We start from the raw sequence: 24,560 nt of genomic DNA, 5'->3' as shown, positions 1-24,560 counted from the left end.
AGGCATGCCATCATAGAGACTGAGTCTAACTCCATCCTGAGAAAAGAGATGCTCTGAACTGGGGAGAGCTTGCTCTTTTCCCAATTGACCCAAAACCCCAGCCGGCTGTGGTGCCTGAGCACCAGGTCCCTGTGCGCACACAACAAGTCTCGAGAGTGAGTTAGAATCAGCCAGTCATCGAGATAATTGAGGATGCGGATGCCCACTTCCCTTAACGGGGCAAGGGCAGCCTCTGTGACTTTTGTGAAGATGTGAGGCAACAGGGGCAGACCTGGGGAGGATCTTGTATTTGTATGCCCGGCCCTCGAAGGTGAACCGCAGAAAGGGCCTGTGCCGAGGTAAAACCGAGACGTGGAAGTACGCATCCTTCAGGTCTACCGCCGCGAACCAATCTTGATGCCTGATGCTCGCCAAAATGCGTTCCTGCATCAGCATCTTGAAAGGGAGTCTGTGCAAGGCCCAGTTCAGTACTCGCAGGTCCAAGATTGACCGTAACCCACTGCCTTTCTTTGATACAATGAAGTAGGGGCTGTAGAACCCCTTCTTCATCTCGGATGGAGGGACAGGCTCTATCGTGTCCTTCCGCAGAAGGGTCGTGATCTCCGCACGCAGGGCAGTGGCGTTCTCGCCTTTCACCGTGGTGAAAGGCCCGGGCGGGCGCCTGGCGAACTGAATCGCATAGCTGAGTCAGATGGTCCTGGCCAGCCATCGCAATGGGTTGGAGAGTGCTAGCCACGCCTCCAACCTCTGGGCAAGGGGCCCAAGGGGACAATTGCATCTGACATACCTGCGGGTGGGGCCTCACGGCTGGGTGGAGCAGGAGGCGCCACATCGAGGGGGCTCAGATCCCGAGCTCGTGGCTGTGCTGAGTATGGGGACATCGAAGCACTTACCTCGCTCCGGGTACCCACCATAGGACTGGTCAGCAACAGGGGAGGAAGGGAACCGTCCTCATGATCCATCACAACTGCCTGGCCATGGGGCTCCACAGCGCCGTGCCTGCCGTGAATGTACAGTGTCCGGCGATCGTGATGGCCATGGCCGTAAACACTGGGTGTGTGACCCAGGGAATGAGGAATCCGCTCTTTTTTTGAAAATGTGGGTACTGCAGCCCCTCAGGCATGCGGCGAAATCAAAACAAAAGGCAACAAAATATTCTCCTCCCGGCCCTCCACCGGGGGATTGAGTGGTCTGTTCACCACCTCCAGGCCTGTAGCGGGTCTCCACGTCCCTGGGTTGCCCGTCTCAGGGGTGCTTAGAAGCCTTCCTAGGGTTCTTGGTGGCAGGCCGTGAGACGGGGGGCATCTGCTTCCTGCAGGGGGCTCTATGCCAGGGCCGGCCGCCGCAGGGGGACGCGGGATGCGGGATGCGGGATCTTGATCCACGCCGGGGCAGGATGTGTTGGATGGCCTCCGTCTGCTTCTTAACCGGTGAGATCTGCTGGGCAAAGTCCTCGACACTGTCGACGAATAGGTCAACTTGGGAGATGGGGGTGTCAAGGAACCGTACCTTGTCAGCCTCCCTCATCTCGACCAAGTTGAGCCATAGGTGGCGCTCCTGGACCACCAGGGTGGACATCGCCTGCCCGTGAGTCCGCGCCGTGACCTTCCTCGCCCGGAGGGTGAGATCGGTTGCCGAGCACAGCTCCCGCATCAATCCGGGGTCAGAACTACCCTTGTGCAATTCTCTCAATGCCTTGGCTTGGTGCACCTGCAGGAGAGCAATGGCGTGCAGGGCGGAGGTGGCCTGTCCAGCGGAACTGTAAGCTTTAGTCACCATTGACGACGTAAACCTACAGGCCCTGGACGGGAGTCTCGGACGGTTCCACCAGGTGGCGGCGTTTTGCGGGCACAGGTGCACAGGGGCAGGGGTGGGGTGTGGCTGTGTGTGGCGCTCCGAGCCCAGGAACCAATCGTCAAGCCACGAGGGTTCAGGCCGGGGCAGAGGGTTCCACTCCAGCTCTGCATCAGCCTCAGACTGGGAACTCCCAGAACTCGACCGGGGAAAACGGGCATACTCGGGAATGGGAGGTCCGTGGGGGGTTACCCGGTGGAACGGCTCCATTGGGGTCCCCAAATCGCCCCCAGCGTTAACTGACGCGGCCTCATACCCGTAGGTAGAAGGACCGGGGAGGGGAGCGGCTGGAGTGGCTTTTCCCTTTAAGAAGGAAAGCCGCAACCACAACATTGCCATGGTCACACTCTCGCAGTGAGAGCATGAGCCATCCACGAACACTGTCTCAGTGTGTCTGAGCCCAGACACGCGAGGCAGCAATCGTGACCATCAGAGGTGCGGAGGTAACGACCGCAACCAGGAAATATACACAGACGGAAAGTCATCTTTAAAAAGACACTCTCCGTCAGTGGCAGTCTTTTAGAGAAAATATACTCTTTTATTTGCAAGAGTATATAATTTTTTAGGCTGTCAAAGCACCCAGGGGTGTTCTCTGCACTCAGTTGGTGCATGAGGGGGAGAAACCGCTGTAATGCGCCGTAAATCCAACAGCATGCAGAGGTGAATGGACCGGCAGAGGAATTCAGCTCGCTGAAACACAACCGCTCGGCTCCGAAGAAAAAATCTGAATGAGTGGTTGCGAGCCAGCTCCTTTTATACCCATATGTCCAGGGGAGTGGCATGTAAATTCCACTCGCCAATTCCCATTGGCCTTTTCTCAAAGATCAGAGGTGTTTGGGGCTCCCAAGGGCGACCCTTAGTGTCAATACATCGACACAACGTCGAGTGAGTGACAGATAGGGAACCTGTGATGTCCTTATTGCCCATAGAGCCAGCTAAAATCAAGAAGATCACAATGTTAAACATATGGATACAGGTTAATATAAGGTTGAATAAATGGATAGACAGATAGATATATAGATAGACAGCTGGATAGATACATTTTGAATAAGGTTCTCTGTAAAGTGTCACTCTTACATACAGAAATGAAGCAGCAAACTCAGGCATGTGACCCATCTTATGTAACCTGGTCAGCAGATGTCTTATGCATGCAGATGTGTCCATTTGAGCACAGAATGTGTGCACATATTTATGTGTGTACAGTATGTGCATGGCACATTGTCTATAAATATATACCCACACAACATAAATATGTGTGTTCACACTGTTAAAACAAGGAATTGTGTGTGTGTGTGTGTGTGTGTGTGTGTGTGTGTGTGTGTGTGTGTGTGTTTCATCTGGCTTTCACAGGGAAAGGGGGAAGGGCAAGTCACAGAGCCAGAGTTAAATGTTCATCTGTTCAGACACAAATCTGCTTTGGTGGGTGGAGTCACAAGATAACAAGAATGAGAGAGAGAGAGAGAGAGAGAGAGAGAGAGAGAGAGAGAGAGAGAGAAGACCAGGCACAGAAATATGACATTACAGATCAGTCATTGGACAATAAATTGCGACATTGCATTAGTTCATCCTCGCACAACAGTTTATAACATGTTTATCCGTGTTGCAGGGGAGCCTGTATTAAATGTAGTCTGGGTTATCGTTTTTTTCCCCTTGTGTAGCTTTGTTGATGGTTTTCAAGAATTAGGGCATGTCACACAACCTGTCCATGTTGGCATTTGCCTAATTTGGCTAGCTGTGACAGACGAAAAAAATTATAGAGTTTGATTGGACAGAGCCTTTTTCGTCAACAACAAAAGATGTAAGGAAGCATATTTTCCTCACTTTTAAAAATGCATTTTAAATATTATTAATTTTGCACAATTATATGGTTAGTTGCATTTTATTATTGGCATTTAGCATTTTATTCTTCTATTATCTGTGACCCTATCAGAACAGACCTCTAACCCATTTTTGGGTCGTGTCCCACCAGTGCATACTGTCACTGTAACATAATGCAACATTCAATTGAGAATCCCAAAATGTCTTGCGTGACAAGGCTGGATAAACAACGATAACCATTTTCAGCTCAAACCAAACCTATTCGCTCTTTCCTTATCTATCTGAAAATCTCAATATTTTTCTCATGCTTAAGGTAATAAATAACATAATGTGCATCTCTCCCTTTGTCTCAAAACAGCTGTCATGCACAAAGTTACCCTGCTGATCTCATCTCACATCTGTTCAGGCAGAATTAACTCAATGGGTTGTTCAATGAAGTGCTATAAAATGTGAGAAATTTGGCACGTTTTTTGTAACACTTATCAACAGCTTTTCGGTCTTTTCCTCCTTCACTAATTCAGTGCTGCATATGCCTGAGCTTACAGACAGAACTGACACACATTACAGAAACATCAGAGAGCTGAGCTAAAAGATGTACAGTTTCAAGTATTTAAATGTTATTAACACAACAATTAGTAAGTGTATATCTATACAAATATTAAGAAGTACATATAGAAACATTTTCAATGAAATAGCCTAACGTTTTAATGATTAAAAGGTTTTCCTGCAAGTTTCTGGACCTGGATTGTAAAAAAGTCAATATTAAAGATGTATAAGGCAATGGCCTGAAAAGACTCATGTCTGGTACACTAAAACCTTGTGTGATTTGCAATAAATTATGCATTAACTGTCATTTCAAGTGGGTCAAATAGATCTGTGTGAATTCATATAAAATTCCTTGTCTCACTTGTTATATTGAAAGCAAGGAAAAAACATCACATATTTCTATAATATAAATATGTGCATTTTTCTTGTTTCAATATTTCAAGTGGGTCAAATGCACCTGTATAAATGAATATCACTTAATATCATGCCTCACTTGTTATATTGAAATCATGAAAAAATGGTTTCTAATATACAGTGTATATACAGTATACTGTATATATACAAAACACAAACATAAAGGGACACTCCATCACATTTCCACATATATGCATTATGACACTACTTTTAACATTTAAAAACTTGCAGTTCAATGTGGTTTATACTTCATAACAACCACATTAAAGCATGCATTCATTAAAATGACATGATTGACTTCTTAACATGCACAAGGCACAGCATGCGAACATTAGATTATCAGAATCTTAGTTCTCAGAAGATTCCATTTATAAACAAAAAATACGATAGGGAAGTTTTTGCAAAGTTTGACATAATAAAATGTGGAAGATCAATTGAATGTCCCTTTAAAAACAGAGATAATTAAATAATTGAATGGTCATACATTAAAGGTGGGCTTGTCAGTGACATCACTTCCTGTAGCCGGTTCCCTGAGGCAGTCACTTAAGGGCTGTAGAATCCCCAGAGCCAGAATACGGGAACAGAATCTTTCAACTTCCTGTGCACCACTGTCATCCTCAATACAACCCCACTGCATAAAACACCTCTCTAGTAGAGACTGACCTGTAAGAGAAGAAAACTGAAAAGATCCATATTCAAAGTAATCAAAATACCACATCAGTATGCAACTGCAATCTATCATCGCTTTAACAAGCAAATAACTGAAAAAAAAAAAAAAAAAAAAAAAAAATATATATATATATATATATATATATATATATATATATATATATATATATATATATATGCAGTGCTTCGTTGGTGAATCCAGACTTACAGTATAAGAACTGCCACAAAAGTTTCACAGTTTCAAGAATTGGGGATTGTAGCTTTAAGCCACAAAACATATAGATTGGTACAGGGAAGCTCATGACTTCATAATTCATTTCAGTAACATTTCAAATATGAATTTAGGACAGCCATTTCCTTTAGTGAGCAGACGTGTACAGTACCTGTATTTGCATTCCAAACAGGAATAACTCTTTCACCCAAAGCATAAATGTACACTTAAACTTCCTCTTTGTCATTTATCAGATGGGCATAAACTCAATACCTCACCCTGGAGTCTTCCATCACTCTTTGGAAGAGAGGCTGATTTCTGTGCAGCATCAATAAACATAAACAGAGAAAAAAAAAACATCTTTCTCTGTCTATAAAGTATTTTTCCCATTTTCTTGTTATTCTATTTCTGTAAATATTAGATTGTGTATTGAAAATCTAATTAGCAGACTAAATATTAAATTTGTAATAGCTATCCTGCTGAAAAGATCAGCTTAGGCCAGAATTAATTTCCATGCAGGTCTTTGCTGATTTAGTTATGGTCTAGCTAGCATACTGGTATAGCCATGCTATTCCTCAGCAAAATGCAGTTAGTGAAGCTGGTCGACCAGCATGATCTTCCTGGTGAAACTGGATGGCCAAGCAAGTCTGGTTATGCTACTGTAGGAAGAGTTAGAAATGACTGGTCATTCTGAAGACAAATTACTGATAGTTAGCTGGATGCTAGCCTCACTGGAAAAAGTTTGGAAAAGTCAGGGTCTGCAATGTTTTATCAGTCCTTCGGAAGAAAAAAAAAACCTCATTTGCAAGTTTTTTTTTTTTTTTTTTAACAGCCTGCTAAAAGTCACTAATGACAGGTTTTGACAAAGATTGCGAGGATCATGGCATTGAATCTTTGAAAGATATAGAAGTCTGGCTTGTGAGACTAGCTTAATGCTAAAATATTAACCATTATACACAAAAGCTAGAATTGCATGATCATGAGAATGGTCAGACTGGGGTTCTCAGATCTCTCAAGTGTTTAGATTGGCCTGTTCCAAACGGGTTTTTCATGACATCATACGGTATTGTGACAATATGCTTGGTTTACGCAGATATTGTAAGCCTACTTGATTGCTTGAATGTCTGTGTCATGGCAGTTGTCATTCTGGATTAATAGAATCTCAATGAAGGCATACTGTACTATACTGTAATCTGGAGGACTTTGGGAGATCTCTAGATTAAACCAAGTCTCAGAATTACATTAACAGACAACAGCTGCCATGCTGTGTTGCAATATTGTGCCTTTTGACTTTCAGAATCAGTTGGCCTTTGGCTTGATGAACATTTAATGCTTCAGTGTGGTCATCTTTGTTTTGTAAATAAATTCAGATATGGATGCTAGCTTTGCACCTACAGACAGGAAGTGAGAACGGAACAGAATCAGGCATTAATATCCAATACCTTTCTTTAGCTCCATTTCTGTTCTTCTGTATCTCTGATCTGTCCTAATGTAACCTTCATAAATGGATTGTCAAGAGCTGTCTCTGTGCATAAACCACTCAAGAACAGTGAGTGTGTGTCTGTATGAGTGTGTATTTGAGTGACTTTCAGTGGCATTCTGATTCAGTGAAGCAGAAGCCAGAGCTTTTTTAGCCAGTAGCCAATGTGTGCCTGTGTGTGTAAAAATGTTCATCTGTTCAGACACAAATCTGCATTGCATGAGTGTAGCATGCATATTTGAGAACCACATTTTAAGTGTTTTGACTTCACTGCTCACTGAGCCTGGAGTGGAGTGAAATATAACAAGAGATAATGAAACAAGAGATACTACTAATAAAAAGAGAAGTCAACAAAAAAGCAATCTTATCTATTAATATGAAATGTCATGGCAGCCCATTGTTGTATTATCTCCTAATGGGATTGTAATCATAGATTTTATAGTTCATGAAATCGCTGTTTAGAAAATGGAAACTTACATATTTCCAGCAAAAGAAACTTGAAAAAGCACAGGAAGTTGAACCAGTGACGATGCGTGATAATGATACCCAGGTTTGGGAGGGTTACTTTTGAAATGTATTCCACTACAGATTACAGAATACATGCTGTAAAATATAATTTGTAATGTATTTCGGTAGATTACTCAAGGTCACTAACGTATTCTAAATACTTTGGATTACTTCTTCTGCACTGGTGGATTTTTTCACTATTTTTATTTTTTCAAATGTAAAACTTTGCCAGTACAGTAAAAATACATTCTCTGAAAAACCTAAATATCATATGCAGTGTTGTTTCTAAAACAAGATAAGATATTTAGATATTTTTACAGGAAAACAATACAAAAATTATTATCAAGAATAAGATTTTTGCCCTAATATCATAGGTCTTACTAGAAAAAAACGTGAATTTTCTTGATAAAAAAAATATGATCATGCCTGGTAACATGAGGATGTAAAATGGCTAGAAATAGCATTTTAGCTTAGCGTAAAGCTGACAGTTGTGTACAGTCTAATTACAGCACAGAAAACCTCATCAGAGAGAATTTCACAAACAAAACTAAGCAAACAAAGGAGAATATGCAGTTCTGTGAAATTAGTGAAATGGAAAATTAGTAAAATGTTTGGCTGATGAGAATGTTGTTCAAGCCCCAAACCCAGCCCTATGTCTAACCCTAACTCTAAACATATCCCTAAAATCTAATTGGTTGATAGGAATGTTGTTCCAAGACAACAAATATGTTTATCCAGGAACATCCTACTTGGAAAAATCACATTAAGCATATAAATAATTGCACTGAATTTCTTTCCCGTGCATTTTCATGTTAATTGACAACAAAAACAGAAGCAGCAAAATAAGAACCACTTACTTACCTGAAAAGACATCTGGAAAGGTGGATGATGTTTGCCTGGGTCTGGTGGTCTGGAAGCCTCTTTCAGTAAGCTCTGACTGACCATGTGTCGCTTCACACCACTCGTCATGGCAACCCACCGGCCCGGCAATGCTGCAGGACCTCTTTCTCCGTGCTCTCAAACTCCCTGCCCTATGCGACCCTTGGCCTGAGCCTATCTCTGGGCCAATCCTACGAGGGCACATAGGGCTCGGTAAGGGAGTGGTGCATGGGGAGATTATGGGAGAGGTGAGCTGTCTGGTCGTCGTTTTAACATAGGATGTGTTTATTGTAGGATACAGTTTAACCCCAAGGTTTGTACTGGAAGTTCTACGAGGTTGTAACATAAGACCTAAAAAGTTTTCGGATGACCACTGTGTGATACACATGGTGCTGCTTTTCCTTCTTCTCTGAGGGGAATACCCTCGCTCTTCCTCCTCTATAGCAACATCATCCTCACACGGCTCTATGTTCAGCTCTACATTACTAATGCTCTTCTGCGGCACAAAAATGACCCGGCTGATTTTTGACAAAGGTTCAACTTTGGAGTCACTGAGCTGATTAGCTGAATTCAACCCAACCTCTAGGCTTTGGGTCAGGCTACTATTACCATAGTGAGACTCTTCAAATGGAGATGAAAGTGATGAACTCTCCATAATCTCCTCAGCACTCTCGTAGGAGGTGGTTGTTGTTGCTGTGGTATCCTGAAAACTGTAGTTACTGGCTGATTTGGGAACAGCTACCATGCTGCCATGGATGCTGCTTGTGTTAATGATAGTATCCTGGATGCTGTAGTCACTGAGTGAATTGATGATATTTGTGTGTTCAGCCTTGTTTGCAATGCCAGCCACTTCTCCAACTGACCCTACTTTTAATGTGGTTTTAGTAACCCATACCTCTGTACCACTACATTTAGGATCTTGTTCTTTGCAATAAGATACAGATACACTTGTTCCTCTCTCTGGTTCACCCATACAAGCAATCCTCTCCCCATCTCCACTTACGAGACCCAGAGTGACCTCAGCCTGGCCCTCAGACCTTATTTGTCCTTCCCTGTCCCCATCGCTACTGTTCGGACCCTCAGCAATACCCCCCATCTGCTGCTGCTGTCTAATCGTCTTCTGGATATCAGACAGTAGATCCTGAGCTTCAGCTGCTGAGTGGTAGCTGTAGAGATCTGTATCAGACCCTGAGCCCTCAGTCTCTCTCCCAACATCTTCCTCTGTCATATCCAGGATTGACTGCCTGCTTTCAGCCGTTATTTGCTTTCCCTCCAGCTTACTGTCAAATGTCAGACCCCCCAACTCATCACCCAACAATCCACTGTTACTGCTTCCATTTGCATCCACGCTCTTAATCCTAATCCCACCATCCAGTACATCCTCTTTGGACAACACTTTTTGAGAGAGCCCCTTTCGTTTGCGGATGTTGGAGAATACAGAGCTTTTAGAGCCCTCTGATTTGGATTTCTTCTTGCCCGATGAGTCGCCTGATAATTTTCTGGCTTTGCTTTGGGACTTCTTAATCTTTTTGAGATTGTCTAGGTCTTGGCCCTCAGTGCTCGTCCCATTCCCTCCACCTTCTGCTCCCGTAGTGGCTGTGGGCTTCTTCTGCCTGGCCTCCTGGTTTCCCATGTTCCTCAGAAGGCGAACACCTTTAGCGATCAGGCCATTCTGGGAATGTGTCTGCTCGGGCTGACTTTCATGTTCTCTCTGCTGCTCTCTCTTCTCTCCTCTCTGCCTCTCTGTGCTCGCTTCCACTTTCTCCCCCTCCCTCTCTAATCCCTCTCTCTTTCTCTCCACCGCCGGGAGCAGCTGCCGTGATGGTGCGAGCTGTGATGCTGTAGCAGAGAACTGCCTGAGAAACAGCGTCCCCTGCCTCACAATCTCTCGCTCTGTCTTTCCCTCTCTTTTACAGACTTTTTTATCTGATCGCTCCGTCAGGTCACATAACGGGATGCTGAAGGAGCGGCACAACTGAGCATGTGCAGTGCAACCAGCTGACAGTGAGGACTGCTGTTCCTTCTGATGTATATTCTGGTATAATGTCTGTTGTTGTTGTCTCCTGATGAGATTTGTCAAGCTGCTCTTCCTCCTCTCTCTGAAGGGAGAGGAGTGGAAACTCTCTCTCAGGACAGGTAATTGCATCTCTATCGTCTGTATGGTTTGCATCTTTATTCAAATACACCAGAGAAAAATGCTTGTTGAGAATATTGACCTGAGAGGATACAGTGAATGAAAGGATAAACTTATCAGATATAAAACAGAGTAAAACAATGAAAAACAGATTAACAACTAATATGGTGAATCCCGGTGTAGTGGAACATTACTTTTAAAATAAATGTGACATTATTGTGTTACTCCTAAAAAAGCAACTACAGGACACTGTTACTTTATCTTTGCACTCTATTTTATCTTTTGCATTCAAAAAGTATTTTATATTCAATTAGTAATGTGCTACTTTCAGAAAGTTTTCTGGTTATGTGAATGTAATTTTCAACACATTATAAGACTCATATGACACGCCCACAGAACTTCACAGTAAGTTAAAATACATTCAAATCAATTATTGTTCAATCCATTCCACTCCACAGATTCAGCCCCAAAATCAGCACAGAAATATGTAAAAAGTCCACAGCTTCCATTTGGGCCTGTACATTACTCTCAATTTTATTTGGTTATTTTCTTAAATGAAAAAAATAACCAAAAAAGTTTATGTTAAATGTATATGGGTTAGTATATCAGCTACAACAGAGTTAATATTTTACTAACCCATAGTACCATTTATTGTATCTTCTTCATCAGATCTATGTAGCATGAATTTACACCGGATTAAGACTGTCCTGAGGTGTTCTGAAATTCAGAGTGCCATTATATGCACTGAATCTTCAAAGAATGTGTGTTGATAGTCAAAAGAAAAGGCATATTTGCTGCATTTTTTATTCTTATATAAGCCAACATCATTTAAATTTTTTTATGATTTTGTGAATTCAACTACTATGGGATCTCTTTTTAGGTGTAGAATTTATCTCATCTGTGAAAATCTGCACAGGAAATTATAGAAAATTGCACAGGAATGTCATTGGTGTGTGTGACACAGACACAGTGTGCCAGCGCAGCATCATGTGAGCTTACAAACTGATCTCATAAACTGATGACTGTGGCCAGCAGACCTAAAATCACTGTTATCCTCCAGCTGTGTGACATCACACAGCCATGAGCTCTCAATACATTTGCACAATATGAATTTAATTCAGCTCATAGCTTGGATTTTCCGACTGTAAAAAATGTTAAATATTTTAATAAACAAAAGATTTGCTCTGAACTGAATTTACACACTCATACATGAATTGAAGCATCAGATATAATCCTAAAGTAATACAGTTAAAATAAAATGAATGATCAAGTCTTCCAACATCAACTTTACAGATAAAATGTAATCAATTAGTTATGAATCTATTGATAAATCTTACAGATACAGTACATATCTATGTCTACACTTCACATCAGTCAGTAAGTGCTATATGATTAGTCTAGACTAGAGAATATAGTCTATGATTAGAAAGTTACTGTCAATCTGAATTGATCTGAGCTGGATTAAGAAATAACATTACAGGAGAGTTGTCTAACTACAGAGAAATGCATTAAGAGACAGATAGAAAAAGCATGCACACTTGCCTGTATGGAGTCTCTGGTAAACTGAGGGAACAAGTAAGTGTTTGTAATCTTCGCTGGGCTGCTCCTCTTCTTCGATCACATGAAGAAAGTTTGTCATCACATGGCTTCTCTTCCTGTTACGTTAGCAACTGATACATCTTTTCTCATACACAAACCTTTTTTAGTTCCTTTCTGTCCAGGAAAGTGAACAAAATAATATTAGTCAGATGTTATAAAATAACAAATATTAATTCTATATATTTTTTAATTTGTATAAAAACAACAGAAATTGCAAACAATAAACTCAACAGTCTACAATTATATAATATTACCTACATTCCTACGACTTCCAAATATGTTTTCACTGGTTCGCAAGTTAATGTAATCCTACGTTGAGGATAGTGTAAACGTGTATGGCTCGCTGTCCAGCGCAAAGGGCTTGAGGCTCGAGACTTGATCCAAGCTCGAATAACCCCCAGACTTGGATTAGTATTCATGGAATATATAGGAGGAGATGGTGATGTGGAGGGATGCTGGAAGACTTGATGCCACGTAGAGGTAAGCAGCTGTTTATATACACTTACTCTGGCAGTGTGATTGGTCAGATTAAATGAATTGCTCCTCCCGAATCTTGTTAATGAAACTCCATTTTGCTGGAAAATGAATCATTGTGATAATGACCCTTTTAGTAATATTAACTGAATGATAATGCTAAATAATATTATGTTTTAAACAAGTTAAAAGGAAAGTATTTGGTTTGGTGTTGATGAATGTGTACTTGAACCTTACTAATTGGGTCAAGGGGGTCCATAATGTTAAGAATCACTGTTCTAGAGAGTGCTCGTTTTTGTGCCATAACAAAACAAACCAACAACTACGACAACAGCAAATACAAACATGTTATCACAAATGTGTTGTGTTTTTAAAAAGAGCACACACATTTAAAATGTTACATTTATTTTGAGAAACAATCTCAGGATAAAAATGCATTTTGTACTGGGCTGTATTTCAGTAACAGTTATCACATATCTGACAGAAACTCTATCAATAAACTTTGACTTGTACCTGTACACAGCCAATTGGGAACAAAACAAGAACACAATCACAAACAACACTGCACAGAAGCTCAGCTTTATCTTTGATCTAACAGGTCCTTACAAAACTTAAAACCTTTTATTTTGCAATGTAAAACATAAAAACATATCAAAAAGTTATTTGAACAAACTGTATCAGTACTCATACAAATGGTGGGTACATTACAAATCAAGAAATCTTATAATAATTCTTAAAACCATTGGAATGGGGCTGGGACTGAAGAGGGAACAAAACCTTCCTGACTTGAACCTCTTCTCGGTCAAATATGATGAACCCTATCAAGCCAAAATGACATACATTGTATCCAAACATACTATGTATGATTGATAGTTCTGTATTTGGTATGCTTGTTTTCAAGTCTGCAGCCAAGTAATTTGTGATGGTCTCTTATTATGTTATATATTATACTAAAGTTGGGCACTCTCCAAAAAGTACAGTGGGATTCAAATTTTGAGACCACTAGTGAAATTACATCTATTTTGTATTCTTTTCTAATTTGATACAAAAACTTTTATTACAGTTTAAATTATAAGCATAACAATTTTGAAATCCTAAAATTTCATCCTGTTCATTTCCAGGTTTCAATGGAAGAAATCTCAGATTTTCAATGTAGTCTCAGATTTTGGGATAAGCAGTACAGTTTGGCCAAATTCATGTATGACCTTATGAACAAGCTCAGATGTACAGTTAAGCGAATAGAATAGAATTCCACCAATTAAAAAATTCTGAATATCCATGTAACGGAGTAGGAAAAAAAAAACATTATTTAGGTTTTGTAAAATGATTTCACACCTAGCCCAGTATAACCAGTACACAATCCAAAAGTCCAAACATACAGCATTCCAAACACATACAAATACTGTAAATTCAATGTGCACTGAAGACATACATAACAGCTATTGAAATACTTGAAGTAAAACAATGTAAACAACCACGCTTTATACAATAGCAGCTTTACGGAAGTGCTGTTTATGAAAAACTCCAAATCCTTATTCTCTACAGGAGAGAAAAACCTAGAAACTGTTCAACTGTGGCTCACATGTTGCAGAACACTTACATTTACAAATATACTGAACCTCTGTGTGGCACATTTTCACAGAAATAAGCAATTTATTGTACAAAAGAAATAAACTTAATATTATGAATAATATTTAAACTTAATATTATTCACCGTAAATACTTGAATGTAGATTGTCTTATTTAAAAATCATAATTCAGTTTATATTCATTGACAATAATGGGATATTATATTTTCAACTCTAAAATATTCAAATGATTAATTGAGAGTATTTAAACTCTCTGAGGTTTAAAATATACAGTCTTCTTTTCAAATGTACTTTTTGTGTGTTGCTGCTGAACTCCTCAAAGTTGGCATTGCAGATTAATTAATGGCATATAAAAGTCTACAGGCCCTTAAAAGAACTAATGGCAATTGCACTTGTTTGGTTTTGTTGACTGTGATTTTACCAAGTATGATGTGTTCCTGGATCAACATTCTATCAACATGTTGATCAACCAATCAGATTTTAGGGATTTTTTATTTTTATTTTTTTTACCGAAATGCTGTTCCAGAACCACTAAAAGATGTTTATCAAGGAAAAAACCCAGGGACAATTTGTCTTCAAAGTTTAATGAAGCTCTTCTCTATATACACTAAACCACAGTGCAATTAAATATGAGAATCTAGAGACCCAGGATCATAACACACTACACGTCCAAATTGAGACTCAAATGTTAAAGTTTCAGAATATAGAACAGACACATGAGGAATGCCCCCCTTGCTGCCTGGCAGTCCTATACTGCAGATGTTGTTAACTTTGTATGACAACTATGTGTCTCATTTGTAAGTCGCTTTGGATAAAAGCATTTGCTAAAGGACAAAATGTAAATGTTAAATATATTGGATGAATATAGCTGCATCATTGCAAATTAACTCCGCCTCAGTGCTATTTCTGCTATGTGGAATCTCTTGGTATGCTCCTGTGAAACCTCACAGCCTGTCTTTGCTGAAAGCTTGGCTTTCTTTTTTTCTGGTCCCAGCGACACAGCAAGATCATCTTAAAAGTGCTACGAAAAGTCTTGTTGCAAAGGGCATAACACATAGGATTTACTGTGCTGTTAACGTAGCATAGCCAGTAGCCTAGCGCCCAAAGGTTCTCAGGTATGCAACCATTGCAGAAAGTGTTTATTAGGACCATGATGTTATACGGTGTCCATGTTATAATAAAGGCGAAAAGAATGGCACTTAGAGTTTGTGCTGCTTTCTTTTCTTTAATTAGCGACATGCGCTTCCGTTTGGTGATTTGCGTCCTTGCGCAAGCTGCAAAGCGCTTCGCTAGCGCTGCTTCTTTGAAAGATATAGGCGCTGATGGAGATTTGATTGTGGTGTTGGCATTGTCTGCATTTGGATCCATGCTACTAGCCACTGCTGACGGCTGTATGGCAGACATAGACTGAAGTTTGCCTATGCCTCCGACAAAGGGCTTGTTGCCGTTGGTGATTGAGCGTGAGATGCTGCCATCCCTTCCGTCATTCTCGTCCGGGGAGCGTAATGGATCTTCCTCCGAGGCCACATCCAGATCTTCGCAGGAAGTGACCTGGGAATTCACAGCTGCCCTCATGCCAGGCAGGTTAAGGACGATGGAGAAGATTGCCCGCGTGGTGGATGGCGCGCTATCGTCGTCGTCAGATGAGCCCGAGTGATCAGCCGAAAGTCTAGCTTCGTTGTTATTCCAGCTGTCACTGCTGCTCTGATCCACCTCCCGGTGTGGCCCATCTTTGTCTCTGTCACCCAACTTCCACCCCCAGCAGTGGAATCGCCCCCTCAGCCAATGAATGGAACTTTGCCTGTGGGCAGTTTGGCCCAGTTCAAAACTGCTGCAACTTCTAGAGCTCCCCCCAGTGGTGTGGAGGTGGAAATGCGGTCGCTCTGCTCCTCCAAATCGTCCACCCATGCCTTGTAATCCTGCAAGTTCCCGAGAGCGATTCTCTGTCTCTTTGTATATACGCCAGTAAAGAACGCTCATTATCGTCACGGGCAGGTAGAATGCTGCCATAGCAGTGCAAAACGTAATAATAGGTTCGGAGAGAAATTGAATGTAGCATTTATCTGGTGGTACGGTCCTTTCCCCAACAAAGTATTGCCAAAACAAAATGGCGGGTGCCCAAAGCATGAGCGACACAAACCAGGCTAGGCCGATCATCACCCCTGCCCGCCTTGTGGTACGTTTAGCGCGATACGTCAGAGGTCTTGTAATGGAGAAATATCGGTCAAAGCTTATAACTAGGAGATTCATAACAGATGCATTGCTAGCTACATAGTCTATAGCTAGCCATAGATCGCACGCCCCCTTTCCCATTGCCCATTGGCCCATGATGATGTAGGTGGTGTACAGGTTCATTGAGATCACCCCAATTATGAGATCCGCAACAGCCAAACTCAGTAAAAAGTAATTGTTGACAGTTTTGAGCTGGCGGTTGACTTTAAATGATACCATAACCAAGATGTTGCCAATAATAGTAATAAGGGAGAGGAGTCCCGTAAACAGGCTGATGAGGATGACCTGCCAGAGTGAGTGACCGCCCAGAGGATCATAAGATTGACCTTCGGCTCCAACATTACTCCCATTGAGCTTAAAAACAGAACTGAAGTTGATGAAACTTGTATTCTGGAGTAGTGGCCATGGAGTGGACTCTGGGTAGATTCCCTCTTCCAGGGCATTGGTTGGCAATAGGCCCAACTCTGTGATGTTGGAGTCCATCATGCAGTCCGGGCATATTCTAAACAAGAACAGAAAATAATCAGTTTTTTGTTTATTTTACATCAGGCTCAGAAAGGAATGAACTGCAAAAATCTATTTCTCAATCAGTGTTTTTTATCTAGTATTCCAGAAAAAATATCTAAACGTCTTTTTAAAAAGAAACATTTACTTAAAGGTGCACTCAGTCATTTTTTCTTCATTAAAAAAGGTTTACTCCTAAAGACATGAATGTTGCTATATACAGCTCTGGAAAAAATTAAGAGACCACTACAAAATTATTAGTTTCTCTGGATTTACTACTTATAGGTATATGTTTGAGTAAAATTAAAAATTTTGTTTTATTCTATAAAGTACTGACAACATTTCTCCCAAATTCCAAATAAAAATATTGTAATTTTGAGTATTTATTTGCAGAAAATGACAACTGCTCAAAATAACAAAAAAGATGCAGTGATTTCAGACCTCAAATAATGCAAAGAAAACAAGAGCATATACATTTTTAAACAACACAATATTAATGTTTTAACTTAGGAAGAGTTCAGAAATCAGTATTTGGTGGAATAACCCTGATTTTCAATCACAGCTTTCCTGCATCTTGGCATGCTCTCTACCAGTCTTTCACATTGCTGTTGGGTGACTTTATGCCACTCCTGGTGCAAAAATTCAAGCAGCCATCTTTGTTTGATGTCGTGTGGCCATCCATCTTCCTCTTGATCACATTCCAGAGGTTTTCAATGGGGTTGAAATGCATTTGGAATTTGGGAGAAATGTTGTCAGTACTTTATAGAATAAAATAAAACTGTTCATTTTACTCAAACACATACCTATAAATAGTAAATCCAGAGAAACTGATAATTCCGCAGTGGTCTCTTAATTTTTTTTTTTTTTTTTTTTTACCAGAGCTGTATATAGGAAATCATTACCACTCACATTAAAATGAAGACTCCAGTCATATCAGTAACCTTATAAAATATGTTTTATTATACATGGAGAGGGTCTACATATGGGGGCTGCCACATATTTGACACTTTCACTTATTGATTAAAGTAATAATGGCTGACTGTGAATAGTGAATTTCTATAACGGCATCTGCAACTGGAAAACTAATGAATAATGCTGCATCCGTGCCACTAGGTGTCAATGTAAGTCAAAGACAACACAAAGACAAAAGTTACTGAATACACCTTTAAGAGGCAAAACTACATAAGAAATTAAGTTCAGAGAAATCTATCAAAATCTATCAAAACACAAAAATGAAGTTTATGCTTAAAACAAGAAAACCATTTGCCAATAGCGTAAGAAAAATACTATTGTTTTTCCCCAATGGCAAATTATTTTCTTGTTTTTAAAATGTATTTGATATCTCTGAAAACTAGACTAAATATCTTACATTATATCATGTTGCTTATCAAGTAAATGTATCTTGCTTTAAGGAAATTAATATACTGGTACTCAAAAAGACAGATATTTAGTAAAAAAAAAAAAAAAAAGATTTTTGCAGTGCTGTGTCGAAGGGCAAAAAAACCTCATAAAGTGCCAAAAATGCCCCCGAAATTCAAAATGTACAGGCAAAACATGCTTCTGTAATACATTTTTTTCTAAGATCTGATATTTCCTAAGATTTTTTCCCAGACCTAATGCATATTATCACATAAACGATGCAGATATAATTTTATTATTTGTAACATACTTACTGAATTAATTTAGAATCTATTTTTAATAAACTGATTAAAGTGTTTCACATAAAAGTTTGATACAAAGAATGTTTTGATATGATTAGGAAATACTTCTTCACAAATAAAAAAAATTAACAAATGCGCCTGAAAAATAAGATCTAGTGGGCAAATATTGCCCGGTAATAAAAAAGAAGTGCATTTCTGACACTGTTACACATTCATGTAAATTATTTACAGTCACACTGTGGTATCTTTGAAGAAACTAATTTGCAGGATTGTTCCTCAGGACTGGTGACGCTGTTACTTCTTATGTACATTAGAGGGCGATGTTGAATTATAAATTAGAAATGAAGTTCACACAATTTCTACCTTTCAAGTATTCAACTATGCACTGCACATATAGCAAGGTAAGACATATATGCCAAATAATTTGCCAGAAGTTAGTAACAGTGATTATACAGATTCAAATTCAAAGATTAAAAGATAAATGAGTCTCGTTGTATTTTCTAATGAGTTTGTCATAATTACCACCTTTCACTATATTCCCTGTTGGATTATATATATATATATATATATATATATATATATATATATATATATATATATATCACACACACACACACACACTTAAAAATCTTTTGATCTGAAGACGTATGCTTAAATGTTTGAAATTAGTTTTGTAGACAAAAATATAATTGTGCCACCATATTAATTTATTTCATTATAAAACTTATATTTAATAAAAAAAAAAAAAAAAAAAAGTTTTTGAAATTTATGACTTGGACCAAATAATAAAGAAAAGCAGCCAATAAGTGCCCAACATAGATGGGAACTCCTTCAATACTGTTTAAAAAGCATCCCAGGGTGATACCTCAAGAAGTTGGTTGAGAAAATGTCAAGAGTACATGTCTGCAAATTCTAGGCAAGGGTGACTACTTTGAAGATGATACCCTGGCAGAAATTGTGAAATTTTGGCATTGATTTCGAAAATATGACTTTATTTAAGGATAGTGATCATATGAAGCCATTTATTATCACACAGTTGTTTGGCTCCTTTTTAAATCATAATGATAACAGAAATCACCCAAATGGCCCTGATCAAAAGTTTACATACCCTTGAATGTTTGGCCTTGTTACAGACACACAAGGTGACACACAAAGTTTAAATGGCAATTAAAGGTTAATTTCCCACACCTGTGGCTTTTTAAATTGCAATTAGTGTCTGTGTGTAAATAGTCAATGAGTTTGTTAGCTCTCACGTGGATGCACTGAGCAGGCTAGATACTAAGCCATGGGGAGCAGAAAAGAACTGTCAAAAGACCTGCATAACAAGGTAATGGAACTTTATAAAGATGGAAAAGGATATAAAAAGATATCCAAAGCCCTGAAAATGCCAGTCAGTACTGTTCAATCACTTATTAAGAAGTGGAAAATTTGGGGATCTCTTGATACCAAGTCAAGGTCAGGTAGACCAAGAAAGATTTCAGCCACAACTGCCAGAAGAATTGTTTGGGATACAAAGAAAAACCCATTGTTAACCTCAGAAGAAATACAGGCTGCTCTGGAAAAAGACAGTGTGGTTGTTTCAAGGAGCACAATACGATGATACTTGAACAAAAATGAGCTGCATGGTCGAGTTGCCAGAAAGAAGCCTTTACTGCACCAATGCCACAAAAAAGCCCGGTTACAATATGCCCGACAACACCTTGACACGCCTCACAGCTTCTGGCACACTGTAATTTGGAGTGACGAGACCAAAATAGTGCTTTGTGGTCACAGCCATAAGCGCTATGTTTGGAGAGGGGTCAACAAGGCCTATAGTGAAAAGAATACCATCCCCACTGTTAAGCATGGTGGTGGCTCACTGATGTTTTGGGGGTGTGTGAGCTCTAAAGGCACGGGGAATCTTGTGAAAATTGATGGCAAGATGAATGCAGCATGTTATCAGAAATACTGGCAGACAATTTGCGTTCTTCTGCACGAATGCTGCGCATGGGACGCTCTAGGCCAAGTTGGCCCTCCAGTGGTTAGAGTAGAAAAAGGTGAAGGTTCTGGAGTGGCCATCACAGTCTCCTGACCTTAATATCATCAAGCCACTCTGGGGAGATCTCAAAGTGCGGTTCATGCAAGACGACCAAAGACTTTGCATGACCTGGAGGCATTTTGCCAAGACGAATGGGCAGCTATACCACCTGCAAGAATTTGGGGCCTCATAGACATCTATTACAAAAGACTGCACACTGAATATTGATGCTAAAGGGGGCTAAGAACTAAGGGTATGTAGACTTTTGAACATTTTTTTCTTTGTTGCCATGTTTTGTTTTATGATTGTGCCATTCTGTTATAACTAACAGTTGAATATGAATCCCATAAGAAATAAAAGAAATGTGTTTTGCCTGCTCACTCATGTTTTCTTTAAAAATGGTACATATATTACCAATTCTCCAAGGGTGTGCAAATTTTTGAGCACAAGTATATATATATATATATATATATATATATATATATATATATATATATATATATATATATATATATATTAAAATCACCCTCAAATGTTTTACTAAATTAAAACTGATGTAATTTCTATGCCACTAGTGCCATCAAATGGAATTGCAAAAATAAACAATGTTTTCAAAACAGCTTTCTGAATATGCCCCACTTCTGCCGTTGATGGGAACAAACAGATAGTCCCGCCCCTAACTTATGCCACTGGTCAAGTCAATGTTATTGTCTCTCTTGAGGCAGGTCACTCAAAACAAGCAGAGGAATATCCACAGTGACACACAGACAGTGTTTACAGTTTTGAAGAAAATTAACCTATGAATGGCTTACTTATGGCTGTCTTTGCATATTGAGAAGGCATAGGAGAAAGTATTTTAACACCAAAAAAAAGTTACATCCTTCAGCTTTAAAGCTGGTTTAGCTTGGCCAAGATTATGTCCAGCTGGTCTAGTTGGTAGTTGGCAGATTGTTGGTAGTAGTCTAGTTGGCAGATGGTCACACAGTGACCATCTGCCAAGTCCCCAAAACTCCTCTAAAACCATTAATCCAAACCAGCAGAAACCTGCTTAGCCAGCAAAACACCTTAGAAGGGTTTAAGCCGTTTTTACTTTTTTTTTTTTTTTAGCAGAGCTTTCCATGCAAATATCCACTGTGTGTCTCTACAATAATTAACAGTGTGTTTCTTGTACTGACAAATAGCAAATCAAACTTCACTGATCCTCAGAATTTCCAAAGAACACTTTCACAAGGTAATTATGCTAAAGTTAAAAGCTAATGCGTCTGACACTGTCTCTGAAATAGCAGACACATAAACCTAACAGAACATTCAGAAACATAAAAGACGGGTGAGGTGTTTCTTCACTTACTGTAAATTCAGAGAAAAGAGAGAAAGTTGGTTGGAAGGTTTCCTCACTCAAACATAGTTAATCTAGTTGATAGAGGCAGAGAATAGAATGTAACTGGCTCATTACCAAGGACGGCTGTCTCATCTCTTAAAACGAAAACGATATCTCTGTCTTGAGAAGTAGCAAACACAAACGTACACAAACCCACCCTTTCCACCCTCTTTCTGTCAAACACTAAGTAGCATACAACAGGGGCCCTCTCTCTTTCTAACGTGCACACACAGAAACACAAACACAAACACACACATATTAAGACTATAAAAATATGACATCCTGATCAAGATCAAGGAAGGCCAAGAGGCATCATACTAAATATAGCCAGCAGAAATGCTTTTGCTACAAATAAAAGGTGAGTGCTGATTTTGAATTAAGAACATCTGTCTCTCTCTTTTTGAGTCTCCTTTTCTCTTGATAAGGCAAGCAGGATGAGAGGGGGAAGACAAAGATGATTGAAAGGTAGGGAGATACAACCCAATCAAACAGTACAATCACATAATCACATGCACAGATTGTCGCAAAGACACCATATATGTGCTTTAATATCATTGTATTTAAAAAGGAGTGACAAGAATGGATTCCGCCACTGTTACATGTCCACACACATACACACCAAAGAGAGCCAGAGGTAATTAACTATCGGATTCAATCTCAGCTCTCCTACAGCGGAAATGAAGGGGTAATTAAAACAGACAGAATACATACAGGAGCTAATTTTAAGACTACAGGAAATCTGGAGGTATCAGAGAGAACTTGGTCTGTGTAAAGAAATACTGACGAGATACACACTTTTTAATACAACCTACTAGAAACAATTCTGGGTAATACATGCTCTATAACTTGAGGACTGAAGATATTGGTGCATGAAACACAACAATACTGTATCTATAAGTACTAACTGAAAAGTGAGTTTAAATACAGGCCAGATAAATGGTTGTATAGATGTTTAGGCTCTATAAAGCTCAAAAATAGCTTAACACTGTTGAGTTTTATTATAAAGCTGTTGCTGTCATTGCTGACATTTGAGTGATTTTACAGTGTTTTTGATGTAAACAGGTCTTAACTTGTGGTAAAATCATTATGGTAAAATAACATGGCTTCTCATGACTTATTGCTTTACTGTTTAACTCAACTCTATATTATTGTTATTCACATTATTTTGTGTTGTTTTTATATTGCAAATAAAGTATGATAAGTATCCAAAAAGTAGTCCATGTGACTCATGCATCATATTTAAAGTCTTCTGAAGCATACCACAGCTTTTGATGAGAAACAGACCACAATTTTCACCCAGCTCATTCAAAGTGTTTAGCGTTAAAAACAATTCAAGTTCTTGCATTAGCACATGCTAATGTGAACAAGCTTCTCTCATAGTGCCCAAAAACATCCAATGCATGTCAAGAGTTTTTTTTTTTTGCTGAAAATTGTATGACACACGAGTCAAATAAACTACTTTTGTGATACTTCTGGGTCCATTTTAAAGCTTTAAAGGGACTAACTCTCAACAAACAAATATAGGTATTTTTGTTTTTCAAAACTGCACCATCTTCTACTTTTAAAGCAGGCACCCAGTGCTAATTCAGACTGAAATAAAACAATAACTAAAACATTTGGGTTGTTTACTGCCAATGATATGTTGCCCTACTCTGTTGATGAAAATTTGGGGTTTCAGTGTAAGATTAAAACACTCAAGCCGCATTACGACATCCCTTCTTGAATCAATTTTAATAACAAGGTTATTCTTTCTGTAGTGATGTACAGCTTTCAAATGTTGAATATGTTGAGTTTGAAATGCACTTTATGTAGATGCATGAAGCATAATAATGCACATATTAAGTTAATGTTGATTAGTAATTAGAATTTTTTTTTTAGTTAAGGACCCTAACGAGAATTAATAATGGTTTCATTACAGTAATATTGTAGTAACCATGATTGTAGTATCCATAACAGAACACATAGCAGAAACCATGGTTTTGATACAATTAACCAAGGTTTTACTACAGTAATACTATAGTATTCTAGTAACCATGGTCAATGGTTTGTGGTCAGTATGTTTTACTTCAAATACCATGGTTAAATACCATGGACAAACACAAGAAAGAGGGATCATATATCCCCTATTCTGGCATCGCTGCACTGGCTACCTGTCCAATTTACAGTGCAATATAAGGTGTTGTTGTATGTTTTTAAAGTCTTACACAATCTGGCTCCTGATTATATCTCTGAACTTATTGTCATTCGTAACTCTCATAGATTTCTTAGATCAAATAACCAGCTGCTTCTTGATGTTCCCTGATCACGGTTCAAGGGTAAAGGAGATCGTGCATTCTCTGTTGCTGCACCAAAGTTGTGGAATGGTTTACCTTTGTCTGTCAGAGCCTCAACATCTGTCAATATGTTTAAAACCCGTCTCAAGACGTATTTGGTTAGTGAAGCATTTGGAACATTATAAAGGTAATTGTTATTTTTCTTTATTTAATTTAATTCAATTTAATTTTTAAGTCTTTTTATATCATTGTATTGTTTTATTGTAATTGTACAGCACATTGGTACACTTCGTGTTTTTTTAAAGTGCGCTATAAATACAT

At 39.2% G+C, this 24,560-nt stretch overlaps 2 protein-coding genes across 6 annotated transcripts in view; both read right to left on the bottom strand.

Annotated features, from left to right (window-relative positions):
- The window catches only part of fmn2a (formin 2a), a 75,143-nt gene extending 64,595 nt beyond the window's left edge, over positions 1–10,548 (bottom strand). The window contains exons 1-2 of one of the 2 annotated variants that reach the window (XM_051723466.1): positions 8,361–10,548; positions 5,117–5,295 (exon numbers count right to left, since the gene is read on the bottom strand). In XM_051723466.1, the coding sequence (XP_051579426.1) occupies positions 5,117–5,295; positions 8,361–10,548 (2,367 nt within the window). The remainder of the gene's footprint in view (positions 1–5,116; positions 5,296–8,360) is intronic. The other variant, XM_051723465.1, reaches the window with a different exon arrangement.
- A 2,425-nt stretch (positions 10,549–12,973) lies between these two features.
- chrm3a (cholinergic receptor, muscarinic 3a) overlaps positions 12,974–24,560 on the bottom strand; it is a 248,839-nt gene continuing 237,252 nt past the window's right edge. For 3 of the 4 annotated variants that reach the window (XM_051722724.1, XM_051722722.1, XM_051722725.1), the window contains one exon: positions 12,974–16,908. In XM_051722724.1, the coding sequence (XP_051578684.1) occupies positions 15,084–16,908 (1,825 nt within the window). In that variant the 3' untranslated portion in view covers positions 12,974–15,083. Of the gene's footprint in view, positions 16,909–21,936; positions 22,040–24,560 lie in introns of those variants that run through there. The other variant, XM_051722726.1, reaches the window with a different exon arrangement.

Source organism: Myxocyprinus asiaticus, chromosome 17 (assembly GCF_019703515.2).
Source record: "Myxocyprinus asiaticus isolate MX2 ecotype Aquarium Trade chromosome 17, UBuf_Myxa_2, whole genome shotgun sequence".
Lineage (NCBI taxonomy): Eukaryota > Metazoa > Chordata > Actinopteri > Cypriniformes > Catostomidae > Myxocyprinus > Myxocyprinus asiaticus.
This window is presented reverse-complemented; position numbering and strand designations above follow the sequence as displayed.